Consider the following 15,620-nt stretch of genomic DNA (forward strand, 5'->3'; position numbering starts at 1 on the left):
TTTGATCCTGACATGTTAAAGGAATAAAGGTAGAGAAGCGTCTTTGTTTCCTGTAATTAACTATTTTGTTTCTGTAAGAGGAGAAACCTTTGTTTGTACAATAAACACTGGACTGTATAGTAATCTTAAATCTGAACCAAGAGATTTTGGACACTGTTGGCATTGACTCTTGTGAAAGTAGGCATAGTCCAAATGGCATGCTCCTGTTCTCAGCCAAGGCTGAAGTAAAGTTATACAAGACACCATTGGGTGAACACTACCAAAGACCTCAGATTTGTTGTGTATCATTCTGAGTTAATTTTTGGTTTTTGAAGGTTCAGGAAGTTTTTCTTACTGGCAAAATTCACATAATTGCCAGCTTCACTTATAGGATTCTGTATGAGGCTGCAACAAAGGATGGATGGGATCATATTTCAATAAGCTCTAAAGAAGGCTTAGTCCAAGATGTGATTGACATCCTAATATGACAAGGTGTTTGCAAGGGACAAAGAGTCTTTTATTTTTCTTTCAGATAGCATCTTAGTGTTCTATTGCTGTGAATAAAAACATTGACCATGGCAAACTCTTATAAAAGAAAACATTTAACTGGGACTGCCTTACATTTCTGTAGGTTTAGTCTATTATCATCATGGTATGGAGCATGGCAGCACATAGGCACATATAGTACTGGAGAATTGGCTAAGAGTTCCACATCTAAATTGGCAGGCAGAGGAAAAGAGAGAGACACTGAGCTTGTCTTGGGCCTTTGAAATGTCAAAGCCTATCCCCAGTGACATACTTCCTTCAACAAGGCCACACCTCCTATTCTGCCACTCCCTAATAACTAAGCACTCAAATATACGAGCCTATGGGGGCCATTCTGATTCAAACTACCACAGACAGAGAGTCTCACTATATAGCTCATGCTAGACTCAAAATTTTAATTCTCTTGCTCAGTCTCCCAAGTGTTGAAATTATAGGCATGTGCCTCCACATCCAGCCCTTAACAAAAGATTCATGTTACAAGTGTTGCATAGTTTAAATGAAAATGTATTCATTCTTGGATTTTTGTCTGTCCAAGGCACATTTAAAAGCAGGACTCAGCCAGATGTGGTGATGCATGCCTTTACTTCCAGCACTCTGGAGTAAGAAGCAAGCGGATCTCTTTGTGTTTAAGGCCATTCTAATCTTCAGAGTCCCAGATGATCCAGGGCTATACAGTGAGAGTGATACCCTGTCAAAAAGCAACAATATCCAGGAGGTATGGAGAGAAGGGTAAGAGTGCTGTCTGCTCTTGCAGAGGATCCAGGTTTGGTTCCCACAGCCCACATGGCAACTCACAACCATCTGTAATTCTAGTGCCTGAGAAACTGACTCCTTTTTCTAGACTCCCTGGGCACTGCATGTATACAATTCATATATACACAGGCAGGAAAACACTTATACACAAAGAACAAAAACAAAATTAATCTTAAAACAATACCTGTATAATAATGACCCATGCCTGCAACATCATCTGGCTGCAAACCAAGTAAAAACTTTGCAAGTCTTTTATGAAATATATCCTATAAAACAGGTAGACCAGGAAATGCACATGACCTAAATTAAAACCTACAAATTCCCCAGAGAATATTGACTGACGAGGATTTTGCCGGAAAAAAAAAGAAAAAGAACAAGGAAAACACCCGAGGATCCTAACAGAGGATTACAATTCATTGCTATAAACATCTTTCAAGAGATTCACCCTTCAAATTAAGACTCAGTTCTATATGATACAAAGCTCTACATTTGTGTTCTTTGGTTAATTCAGAAAGAAATTGGACAGGACTCTGATTCCAGGAATTGACAGTCTGCAATGGAACCCTGCATGATACAAAATGAAGGGTGAAAGAAATTCGATAAAGACATAAAATAGGGAAGGACTGGGTCCTTGGAGATGCTTACGGGGAACAAAGCAAATGCGCCATTTATGAAAAGAAGAGCATGCAAAAGGTCAGGCACAGTTCATGCAAGGCTTCGAGACAAGAGAACAGAAATCCAACTGCATCAGAACCCTTGCTTGAAAAGGCACTCAGCACCATGAACTCAAGGCAAGTCCTCTTTTGCTACTTCAGCTTCTTACTTTTCCCTTTCCAAAAAGATAAAAATGCAAATTTTTATCAATAAGCCTTCCATTAAGCCTGGGATATGGGTAGTTGAAGGTATGGGGGGGCAGGGGATGGGACATATTTTGAAGCAGCAAAGACCCACTCCAATCTATTATTGACCAAAGAGATAAATAAAAAGACTAGAAAATGCAACTATCTTTTTAGTAAATGAGCTATGAAAAGGGTTGTGATCATATTTCAGAGGTGCCAGACACCAGTGTGCTTTCAATAAATGCTTGTTGAATAAATGGCCCTACCCTGTGCATATACTTTGCCACAAGAACCTGTGCCAGGAATATTGTTAAAAATTCATTGGTTCTGTCACCCCAGTTCAGTGACTCATCCTCTGTCCTTCCCACCCACGTAAAGAGACCAGAAAAATCCTGAGGCTAAGCAAGGAAACATACATCCTGCAATTTTTAATATTTAAAGAGCATTCCAAGATAGGCATCCTGTGCATACCAAGTCAGGCCCTGAGCTCAGGCTCTAGCTCTGGCTTGCTTTCTTAGTTACAGAAGGGAGAAAGAAGGGCATCATCCTAGGTAGATATTCTTTTAATCAAAGACAATATTAAAGTGCCTAACATGGTGAAAACTATAAGATCATTTTCAGTGAATTCATTTTAAAGTCCTATATGCATAAATTAATCTACCATAGCACTGCAGAGCTCTTATTATTCTTTAATTTATACAAATACATGCAATTAAAATGCAATTACAATGCAATTAAAATGACACTATAATTAAAATGCAGACAGAAGATTTATAAATTTATAAGTGAATCCCTTTGATTTGCTTTTTGCTTCCATTAGTGCCATTTATGATGTACTGTTTGAAAAAAAAAAAAAAAACCTTATTCTTGGTACATAAGGCCACCCCATCAGTCCCTGCACCTTAGCATGGTAGGCGACATTTAGACTCACAGGGCCTGAATATAGAACTGTAACTAGCCAAACAGAGCTCTAGACAAAGACATCTTCCAAAAAAAAAGACGAGGCTTGGGGGCCTTCTGTACAGAGCAGTGGACAATGACTTCACCATCCAGGCTTTTTAGGATTTCTTCGGTGTTCACAGGATATATTTATATATATTTCTCTTCCTCGAGCAATGACAATGATTTCTCTATAGAAAAAGGCATTCTGTTAATAGGGACAGATCTAAGAACGAGGGGAAAAAACACAAAGCAGCCCTGCAGAAAAGCTCTCTTAGAAATAGTAAAATGTTTTTTACAGAGAAGGCAGCGCAATACAGGCAGCAGCCAGCCTGGTGCTGCACTGCAAACTCCAGCCTAAAGGACTGGTTTCAATAATCATAACACAGGCAACAAGCACTGATCAAACACATCTAGGCTCTGGGTATATAAATTAGTATGTGGTCCAAGACCTTTGGGAAACCACTCTTAGGACAGAAGAGATGTGTAAAAAGCTATACGATGGGATAAGTGTGACAAGGCTTATATGTGTTTCAGAACATGACTAGTGATGAAGTCTCTTCAGGAGGCAGGAAATGGTAAGCTGTCTCCATAGACCAGTGCCTCTCACTCCATAGGGGCTTCATTGCTGCCTCAGTGACTGGACACAAACATATTGTGTAGTTAAAACTCAGAGAGGCTAACCATCCTCACTTCGGAAGCTCCCTATGCCAAGAGTTGCCAGGACTTTCACAGGAATTTTAAATGCCAAAGATTGTGCTAGGTAGAAAGGAAAAACTATGTCTGTAGCTGGCTGTGTGTAAGCTCAGCTCCTGGGAAGGAGGTTGAAATAGGAGAATTATGAGTTTGAGGCCTGCCTAAGCGATAGAGTGAGACCCAGATTCAAAAGGAAAACAAAACAGAACTGTTAACAATGATCAGAACTAAGAGGCTGACTCAGCTTTTATATAAACCAGGAAGGACTAGTCATATTTTCTTTGAAATGCAACAACCTTAGAAAACATATTTCAACCTACGGGAGGAGCCTGCCTTCCAGTGCCCTGCTCAGAGCCTTCTGGGGACTGGAGTCTGTGCATGCATCGGGGAACCGGTTCTGGCCGATGGGCCCATCCAGAGTCTGCCAGGGCCCTAGTCTCACTACCAACCACTGGAAGAAGACAGCCATCAGAGTATTGGACCTTCTTGCACCCACCAGAAGAGAACCTTGGTCCCCTACCCACCAGAGGAGGGAGAGACCCCCCCAACTGTACACACTGGAAGAAGAGATGGGTAGACAACAGTATAAGAACACAATCAACAACAAAAACAGATCAATACGATGCAACCAGAGTATAGGGACTCCACACCAGCAAGACTTAAACTTCCCAACATAGATGAAGCAGAAGAGAATGACCCTAAAAACAGCTTCATGAAGATGATAGAGACCCTAGAAGAGGAAATGAGAAAATCATTTAAAGAAATGGAAGAAAAGACAAACCAAAAATTGCAAGAAACAATTCAAACAGTGCAAGGTTTGAAAGATGAAATAGCAACCAAAAAAAAAAAAAAAAAAAGTAAACAATCAGGAACTGCAGATGCAAGCATTTCCAAAAGAATACAAGAAATGGAAGAGAATCTCAGGTGTTGAAGATACAATAGGAGAAACAGAGTAATTGACCAAAGAAAATCTTAAGTCCAACAAATTCCTAACACAAAATATCCAGGAAATATGGGACACCATGAAAAGGCCAAATCTAAGAATAATAGGTATAGAAGAAGGTGAAGAAACCAAACTCAAAGGTTCAGAAAATATATTCAACAAAATCATAGAAGAAAACTTTCCCAACCTAAAGAAAGACATGCCAATGAAAGTGCAAGAAGCTTACAGAACACCAAATATAATGAACCACAAGAGTCCCCTCTCCATATAATAATCAAAACACCAAACATACAGAACAAAGAAAGAATATTAGAATACCAAAGGAAAGAGGTCAAGTAACATATAAAGGCCAACCTATCAGATTTATACCTGACTTCTCCATGGAAACTCTGAAGGCCAGAAGGTCCTGGATAGATATTCTACCAACAATAACAGACCATGGATGCCAGCCCAGACTACGATACCCACAAAGCTTTCAGTCACAATAGATGGAGAAACAAAGATATTCCATGACAAAACCAGTTTTAAACAATACATATCAAGTAATCCAGCTCTACAGAAAGTTCTGGAAGGAAAATTCCAACCCAAGAGAGTTAACTACACCCAAAAAAAAAAAAAAAAAACATAGGCAAAAGATAATCCCAGTTTACCAACAGCCAAAAGAAAAATGGGGGAAATTCACACACAATATCAACAACAACAACAAATCCAAAACAGACAAGAATTAACAATCAATGGTCATTAATATCCCTCAATACTAATGGTCTTAATTCACTTAGAAAATGACACAGGCTAACAGAATGGATACGAAGACAGAATCCATACTTCTGACACATACATGAAATACCTTGAAGTCAACCTCGAAGACAGACATTACCTCAGAGTTAAGGGGTGAGAAAAGATTTTCCAATCAAATGGTAGCAATTTTAATATCTAACAAATTAGATTTAAAACTAAATTCAATCAAAAGAAATGAAAAAGGTTATTTTTTTTATTATTCATCATAGGAGAAACTCATCAAGATGAAGACTCAATTCTGAACATCTATGCCCCATATACAAAGGCACCACACCCCTGAATGTGGTGTTAATTGGGAGGACTGGGTGGTCTATGGGGCCTCTGGTAGTGGATCAATATTTATCTCTAATATACAAATGGACTTTGGGAGCCCATTCCATCTAGAGCAATACTCCCTCAGTCTAGACACATAAGGGAGGGCATGGGCCCTGCCCCAAATGATATGACAGACTTTGAAGACTACCCATGGAAATCTACTCCATTGGGAGCAGAAAGGGGATGGGATGGGGGTTGATGAGGGGAACAGGAGATGTGGGAACTGGGATTGACATGTAAAACATACTTGTTTCAAATTTAAATAAAAATTATTTAAAAATATTATCATAAGAAAGAAACATATTTCATTTTGTTCAGAACTTTATATTTTTACAAAAAAAAAAACTTAGCTTCTACAATTCATAGACACAGGTCACGAAAGCCTGCTCTCTTTCTTCTTCTTTTTCCTCTTCTTCTTCCTCCTCCTCCTCTCCTCCTCCTCTTCTCCCTCTTCCTCCTCTTCTTCTTTTTCTTCTTCTTCTTCTCCTTCTTCCTTCCTTCCTCCCTTCCTGCTCCTCCTCCTCTTCTTTTTCCTCCTCGTCTTCATTATATTTTTCATTGCAAATAAGTTTTTCATACAGTAAATTTTTTTCATGGTTTCCTCTCCTGTAACTTCTACCACATCCTCTCTTCCTCTCTACCAGCAAATCTCAATGCCTTCTTTTTTTCTCTCTCTCTCTTTAGAAAACAATAGGTAGGCCAGCCGTCAGAACCCCTAAACTACCCACAACTCTATTAGAAGCCCCTGCTCCAACAGAGGATATGCCCATCCCAGAACCCCTGAACCCCTAACCCCCTGCTCCAACTGAGAATCCTCTGTTGGACTAGAGGCCACACTAGCAGCTAGAACTACAGCCCCAAACTTGGGCCCTGCTAGAACAGCGGTCAACTTGGCCATTAGAGTTTAGCCCCCAACTCTGGTGGAAACCTTCTACTCAACCACAGGCCATCCCTACCAGAAAAAGAAAGCATCTTCAACAAATTGTGCTGGTCTAACTGGATGTCAGCATGTAGAAGAATCAAATAGATCCACATCTATCACCCTATACCAAACTCAAGTTCAGGTAGATCAAAGACCTCAACATAAAACCGGGTACATTGAACCTGACAGAAAATAAAGTGAGGAGTATCCTTGAATGCATTGGCACAGGGGGTCAACTTTCTGAACAGAACACCATTAGTATAGGCACTAACATCATCAATTAATTATGGGGTTTCATGAAACTGAAAAGCTTCTGTAAGGCAAAGGACATTGTCCAAAGGACTGAATGGCAGCCTACAAGATGGGAAAAGATTTTTACCAACTCATCTGACAGAGGGTTAATATTCAAAATATATAAAGAACTCAAGAAACTAGACAACTAAAAAACAAATAATTCAAATAAAATGGGGATACAGATCTAAATGGAGAATTCTCAACAAAGGAATCTCAAATAGCTGAGAAACAAATAAATGTTCAATATCCCAAGCCATCAGGAAAAATGCAAATCAAAACTTCTTTGAGATTCCACCTTACACCTGTTGGGATGACTAAGATCAAAAACACAAGTGACAGTTAATGCTGGAGAGGATGTGGAGAAAGGGGAACACTCTTCCATTGCAGGTGAGAGTGTAAACTTGTACAGCCACTATGGAGATCAATATGGCATTTTCTCTGAATATTGGGAATCAATCTACATCAAGATCCAGCTATACCACTCTTAGATGTATACCCAGAGGATGTTTAATCATACCACAAGTGATCAACCATGTTCATAGAAACTTTATTCATAATAGTCAGAAACTAAACAACCTAGATGTCCCTCAACCAAAGAATGGCTAGAGAAAACATGCTACATTTATGCATAGAAGTATTACTCAGCTTTTAAAAACAAAGACATCATTAAATTTGCAGGTAGATAGATGGTGCTAGAAAAAAATAATCCCAAGTGAAGTAACCCAGATCCAGAAAGACAAACATGGTATGTAATCACTTACAAGTGGACATTTTCTGTTAAGTAAAGAATAATCTTGCTACAGTCCATAGACCCAAAGAGACTAAGTAACAAGGAGGGCTCTGGGGGGGGGGGGACACAGGGATATCCCTGGTAAGGGAAAATATTTTTTTAGTGGACTTGGTCTAGTAAGGAAGGGAATAGGAAGGATTGGGCAGGGGATATATGGAAGGAGGGAGAGCGTACTGGGAGAGATGACTGGAACTGGGAGGGTCATTTGAGGACAACATGGCAACCTAGAGCAATGGAAACTCCCTGGAAGTTTCAAGAGTGATCTTATTGAAGACACTTAGTAATGGGGGATATGGAGCCTTAACTGTCCATCTTCCATCACCAGTCAAAGCTTCCAGCAGTGAGACTGGGACACCAATTCAGCCACAAATCCTTCTACCTACAATCTGCCCTCCCTCCAAAAAGTGCTAGGGTAATGGTGGCACAGAACTTGTAGGAGTGGCCCACTTGAGGACTATGCCTGAAGAGGGAATCCACCCCTGACACTGCCTGGATAGCCAGGATCCAGAAGCGGATGATTCAGAGACCCAAATAGAACCAAACACGACTAGAATTTTTTTTCAATGAAGTGATCACTAATGATATTCTGCTATACTTGTAGATCGGTCCCTAGCTCAATTGTCATCAGGGAGGCTTCATCCAGCATCAGCTGGGAACAGGCGCAGAGACTCATAGTCAAACACTAGGCAGAGCCAGAAGAACCCCACAGAAAATGGGGAGAGGATTGAAGTAGCCAATGGGGCCAAGGACACCAGAACACAATCCATAGAATCAACTGAGCAGGACTCAAAGGGGCTCACAGAGACTGAAGTGATAATCATGAAGCCTGTATGGGTCTAAGCTAGGTCCTCTGTATATGTTATTGCTGTGTAGCTGGGTCTTCTTGGAGGATTTCTAACAGTGGGAGTATGGCATATCAATGATTCTTTTGCCTGCTCTTGGAAATCTTTTTCTCCTACTGGGTTGCCTCGTCCAGCCTGGATATGAGGGTTTGTGCCTAGTCTTATTGTCACTCATTATACCATATTTTGGTCATAATGCCTAGGAAGCCTGCTCTCTTTTTGAAGGGAAATGGAGAAGTAGATCTGGGGGGGAGAGGGAAGGTGGGGGTGGAAGGACTGAGAAGAGTAGAGGAAGGGAAAACTGTGGTCAGGATGTAACTATAAGAGGGAAAAAAAAAACCAAGCAAACAAAACAGGCGAATTAAAAAGTGGAATCTTTTAAAAAGAAAAAGCACAATAAATACAGAGAGAGAGCAAATCTCATAAAAACACAAAATTGGAAGCTATAATATACAAAGCAAAAGACTAGTAGGATTTTTTCCAAGACCAAACAATATGAGACAAAATTGAGTTCATTTTATGCTGTCCATTTACTGCTAGGCATATAGCCTGCCCTCAAGTGTGGTTTATATGCCCAGTGAGAAACCAGTGGAGAAAACTAACTTTTCCTTTGCAAGCAGACATAAACTGGAGATAGCTTCTTGGTTAGGAAAGTGAACTTATGTCTTCTCAGTGCTGGGACTTCATATGGGCTGGTAGCCAGTCTGGCTTGAACCTGTGTGGGTCCTGTGTATGCTGTCACAGTCTCTGTGAGTTTATGTGTGTGAATCCTGCTATGTCTGGAAGACACTAATTCCTTGGTTTTATTTATCCCTTCTGGCTCTTATACTCTTTGACCTCCTCTTCTGCATAGATTCCTGTGTCCTGGGAGGGAGATAATTTGATTTTTTTAAAAATCCCATTTTGTACTAAGTGTTCCAAAATCTTGCGCTCTCTGTACATTTTCTAGTGTGGATGTTTGTAATAATTCCTATCTACTGCAAGAGGAGGCTTCTCTGATGATGGCTGAGTGAGGCACTGATCTATGGCTACAGCTTTAGCAGAACAATAGTATTTGATTTTCCCCTAGTCTTGTTGGCTATCTAGTCTCAGGCACTTGGCCATTGATGTGGTGTCAGGCACTGGTTCTATCTCATGTAGCGGACCTTGAATCCAATCATAGAATGGCCAATTGCTCCTACAGCCTTTGTGTTACTGTTATAGCAGCATATCATGAAGGCAGCTAACTGTTGCAGATCTCAGGATTTATAACTGGGTTGGTGGTTACCTTCTAGAAGAATGCAGAGTACCTTCCAGTACCATGGACACTAGTCAGCAAGGGTGAAGACTCTAGTTAGGCAGCAGCTTGACTTCTCCATGTTCAATGAGCTACATTTTTTTTCCAGAAATAAGACCTATCCATAAGTTTGTGGAGAGCAATCAACAGCTTTTCCAATAGCCTGAGTTGTTTGGGGGTTTCCATGGGGCTCCTTTGGCCAACAACTCAATTAGATATAATCCATTCTTGACACTAGAAGTTTTATTTGGTGACAAATATGACTAGTTAGGGCATTGTCTCTCCAAATACTTGGTGAATCCATTCAGATCTCTCAACACACACATATACATATATGCGTGTGTATACATTTGTGTATACATATATGTATATGTTTGTACATATATGTGTGTGTGTTAAGATTCTACAGTAATATGTTTCTACATGAGTCCTCAAATGTCCCTTAGTGTTAATTATCCCTCCTTGTATTCCCTCTTTTATCCTCTTCTCCATCTTCTTCACCATTTAATTCACCCATTCCAATCTTCTTCTGTTTTCCATAACTATATATTGGATACCTCCTTCCTTGGGATAGAAGGATATCCATCCCAGTCCATTACTCTATGCCTAGCCTCTGTAGTTATACAGATTGTAGTATGTTTATCAAAAGCTTAAAAGCTAACATCCACATATAAGAGAATATAAACAATATTTGTCTTTGGGGTTCTGGTTACATCATTGAAGTTGTCTGAATAATAATGGCCTCCATAAGCTCATATATTTGAAAGCATAGAAACTCTTTAAAAAGATTAGAAGGATTAGGAAGTATGGCCTTGGGAAATGTGCCACTGGGTAGCAGGCTTTGAGGTTTCAAAAACCATGCCAGGCCCAGTCTCTACTTCTCTTCCTGCTGCCTAAAGATCAGGATATAGAACTCTTAACTACTCCTGCACCATGACTGCTGCATGTCACCATGCTCCCCACCATGGTAATAATGTACAAAGCCTCTGAAACAGCAAACAATCCCCCAATTAAATGCTTTCTTTTCTAAGAGTTGCCTTGGTCATGCTGTTTCTTCACAGCAATAGAACAATGAGTAAGACACTCACTAAATACAATTTCTTTCTAGCCCCATCCATTTAACTGTGAATTTCATAATTTAATTTTTAACACTGAGTAATAATTCATTATTTAAATGTACTTCTAGTTATCTGTTGATAGGCATCTAGGATGTTTCCAATTCCTGGCTATTATGAGTTGAACAGAAATGAGAATGGATGATTAAGTGTCTCTGTAGTAGGATGTAAAGTCTTTTGGGTATATGTCCAGGAGTGGTATATCTGGATCTTGAGTTAGATCTATTTGCAAATTCCTGAGTAACTGTCACACTGATCTCCATAAAGGCTATACAAATTTGCATGTCCACCAACAATGTACAAGTTTGCATGCCCAAAAATGAGTGTTTCCCTTTCCCCACATCCTCACCAGAATGAGCTGTCATTTATTTTACTGATCTTGGATATTCTGACTGGTATAATATAAAATATCAAAGGAGTTTTATTTGCATTTTTGTTGACTAAGGATGTTGAATATTTCTTTGTTTCTCAGATATTTGTTTTCCATCTTTTGAGAACTCTCTGTTTAGTTCTGTAGCCCCATTTTTAATTGGGGTATTTAAGGAGATATTTATCAAGGTGCAAGAAGCATATAGAACACCAAATAGACTGGACCAGAAAAGAAGTTCCCTATGACATATAATACTCAAAATACTGAATATAGAACAAAGAAAAAATATTTAAAAGCTTCAAGGGGAAAAGACCAAGTGAAATATAAGGGCAGGCCCATTAGAAAAATACATGACTTCTCAGTGGTGACTCTAAAAGCCAGGAAGGCCTGGAGAGAATCCTACAAAATATAAGAAACAACAGATGGCCTCTTTCTGCCATCTTTCCATGCTGTTACCATGGTGTGCCTGAATGTCCTGGCTGATGCTCTGAAGAGCATCAACAATGCTGAGAAGAGAGGCAAACGCCAGGTCCTCATCAGGCCCTGCTCCAAAGTCATAGTCAGGTTTCTAACAGTGATAATGAAGCATAGTTACATTGGTGAGTCTGAAATCATTGATGACCACAGAGTTGGGAAAATTGTCATGAACCTCACTGGCAGGTTGAACAACTGTGGAATGATCAGTCCTAGATTTCATGTGCAGCTAAATAACCTAGAAAAATGGCAGAACAATCTGCTCCTATCCCGTCAGTTTGGCTCCATTGTACTGACAACCTCATCTGGCATCATGGACCATGAAGAAGCAAGATGAAAATACACAGAAGGGAAAATCCTAGGATTCTTTTTCTAAAGATGTAAAACACATCTCCATGGGGGTGGGGGTGAGGGAGGAGAAACTACATATACCAGCCCAAATTATTATACCCTGCAAAAGTATAATTACAACAGACAAAGAAAAATATTCCATGATAAAGCCAAATTTAAGCAGTATCTACAAATACAGGTCTACAGAGGCACAAAAAAAGGGAAACTTCAGTCTGAAGAGATTTACCACACCCAAGAAAACATAAGGAATAAATAATCCCAGACCAGTAAATCAAAAATGGCAACCATAACAACAAAATCACAGGAGTCAATATTCACTGCTCATTGATAACATTCAATATTAATTATCTTAATTCTTCAATAAAAAGACATGGACTAACAGATTAGTTTAGAAAACAGAATCCAACTTTCTGCTATTTCAAAGAAACAGACATTACCATTAAGAATAGACATCACCTCAGGTTAAAAGGATAGAAAAACTAATCCAAGCAAATAGACCCAAGAAGCAAGCAGATGTAGCCATTTTCAGATGTGACAAAACATTCTTCAAACCAAGACAATTCTGAAAACATAGGGAAGAATCCTATATACTCATCAAAGGAGAAACCCACCAAGAGGATATTACAGTTCTAAACATTTATGTGTCAAACGCAACAACACCCAAGTTCTTAAAAGAAAAAATTCTTCTGTATGTGTTCTCTTGAATAAATAGAAAAATATATCTACAAAATTTAATTTTTAATTTCATTGTCTTGGGATGGTAATGAGATCAGAAACCAGCCTCTAATTCAATGAGTCCCATACCCTAATTTAAAAGAAATTAAAATATTAACTTGGCATATTTATATTTTAAAATTTTATGTTTTTATTAAAATAATTATAAATATTTCCCAATTATTTTCAGTTCTATTGATTACACCCCAGCTATGCCTGATTCTAGTTAATATAGCTAATTGTCTAATTTGTCAAACAGTTCATCTGCATTAGTCTTTCCCTTACTAGAGCTTTATAATCAACCTTCTTTTACTTTTTAAGACTTTTTATTTATGCTTTCTGTCTTTCACATCATGCATTTTTCGCATCATCCCCTTAATTTCTTGTCCCTTCATATTTGCCCTCAGCCCTTACAGCCTTCCTTCAAATAAAATAAAATTTAAATGGGAAAAAAAGAAAAAAATCTTGTCATGGAAACTGAACCTTGACACAGTGGGTGATGCAGCAAACCCCTTTGTCTACGTATCTCTACTTGCAAGTGTTCATTGCAAAGAGTCACTAGTCTGGATTGAGGCCTGTGCTTTCTGCTACACTATCTGCTGGGCCCTTGATGGGATACCTCTTGGATATCCTGTTATTTTCTTGTATGGTGGAGATCCTGCAGCTTTGGGTCTATAGGATCACCTCCCCCCAAGTGCTCCAGAAGGTCATACATGAGATGGATATTAGGGTGGGTCAACTCCTAGCCCTGATTCGGGGCCTAGGTAGTTGCAGGGTTAGTCAGCCTGCTAGCTCTCCCCATCTTCACAACCAAGGAGAGCTCTCCAGCATTGTCCTGGCTAGTTCACCCTTTGCAGAGATGAGCAAAAGGTGGGGTCAGTTCTGCTTTCACACACTCAGGGTAGGCTCTTCTCCACCAGCACCTTCAAGGCCAGCTCTACTGTGTTGTCCAGGTGAGATGCAGGGGCCACTGTCCGGAGTGCTGCAGCTGGTGAAGAGCAGGGCCAGCTTTCCCTTTCTCATGACCTCGGGGCCAGCTCTTCCACCTGCCACAGGTGGTCAGGGGTACACAAGAGGGGAGGACATCTCTTCCCACCCACATCACCATATGGCAGGGGTGGGGACATCATCAAGAAGAAAATTAAACCTTATTGAGAAGCAATGGTGACCCAAGTGTTTAGTAAAATGTGAATAGATAGAAACATCAATCACATAAACAGTATGACTAATAAAAATAAATTGAGGGCATGGCTTAAAAATTGAGCTGAAATTTAAATGATGAGCAAAAATGGCATGTAAGATTGAAGGAAAAATAAGAGTTAAAATATTTGTGTTGCTTGTTTGGGAAGAATAAAGAAATACTGATTTTATAATTTGCTAAGTTGAAGGTACATAAGACTAAATCTAATATAATTTGAAACTTAAATGCAACCATTAAAATCATCCATAGCTGATGCTTTCAAAAACAATTTGAAGAATAAAACATGATTGAGTTGGAAAAGGATAAAAGAGGAACTTTATCAAAAGCTTGTTTAATAGAAAGTTTGAAATAATGGGTTGGCAATAAAACAAAATATTTTAATATAGCAAGCATAAATATAACAGTTTAATTGCAATCTTCGTTGCAGGTTTTTAAAAATCCAGTCATGAAATGTGAGTCACTTATACTGCTAAGGAGGGGCTAAAATTAAAGGATAGGAAATGCATTCTAGGCTGTGAAAGATAAAAAAAATTAATAGTTAAGAACATTATTATATTATGGTAGAAAAAGACATTTCCCCTCATGAAAAAAGGTCAAATTAGTATTTGTAGGTATCCAACATGTAAACAGTGAGCTTTTGAATACTTTTGAGACTAATAGAATTTGATATCAAAATTGTAATAAGTATGTGAATAGGATAATGTGAGTTATTTTCAAATAGAGATGGCTATTAAATATTTCTTTAGCATATGGGGAGTAAACAATAGAAATGTGAACTAAGAGTCACACCTAAAAGGGAAAGATTATGGGTAAGAACACTATCTTCTACCCTTGCTAATAGCACTGTGCTAGAAGTCCTGGTCAGCGCAATGATGAAGGAAAATGATTGACTGGCATATGTCATTACTTGTTAGTTATATTTATTAAAATTTATAAAATTTGACAAACATCGTAATTTATCAGTTAAGTAAATTGTACTGCTTGATTTTTCAATATCACAACATTGAAAGTTATTCTTTCCCAGTAACAAATAATGAGAAATGCAATTTGAAAACATAAACACAACAAAATTTGTGTGGAACTTTTGTAAAGAAAGTAACTAATTTTGTTCTTTTTGTTTGTTTGTTTTGAGACAGTGTCTCACTGTATAGCCCTTGTCAGCCTGGAACTACTCATGTAGACTAGGCTAGTCTCAAACTCATGTAGATCTGCCTGCCTCAGCCATCTCTGTTTTTCAAGTGCTGGAATCAAAGTCGTGTACCATTATACCTAGCTGAAAGTAACTTATTACAATAGAAAGGGAACCAAACAAATGGCCTGTATTATGGTTCTAGATAAATATATTTGATGTTGTAAATTCTTCCCCACTTAATATCTATGTTCAACACTAAACAACTAAACTAAACTATATATATCAACTAAAACAAAAAAATATAATCCTGATATCCCAGAGAATGTGACAA

The 15,620-nt window shown here is 38.8% G+C and overlaps 1 protein-coding gene across 1 annotated transcript; it reads left to right on the forward strand.

Moving 5' to 3' along the window:
- Positions 1–11,870: 11,870 nt before the first annotated feature.
- On the forward strand, positions 11,871–12,228 carry LOC127224453 (40S ribosomal protein S15a-like). The gene has a single exon (XM_051187472.1). The coding sequence runs from the start codon at positions 11,875–11,877 to the stop codon at positions 12,226–12,228; it is 354 nt and encodes a 117-aa protein (XP_051043429.1). The 5' UTR covers positions 11,871–11,874.
- The last annotated feature ends 3,392 nt before the right edge of the window (positions 12,229–15,620 follow it).

This window comes from Phodopus roborovskii, unplaced genomic scaffold, assembly GCF_943737965.1.
Source record: "Phodopus roborovskii unplaced genomic scaffold, PHOROB, whole genome shotgun sequence".
NCBI classification, from domain to species: Eukaryota; Metazoa; Chordata; class Mammalia; order Rodentia; family Cricetidae; genus Phodopus; species Phodopus roborovskii.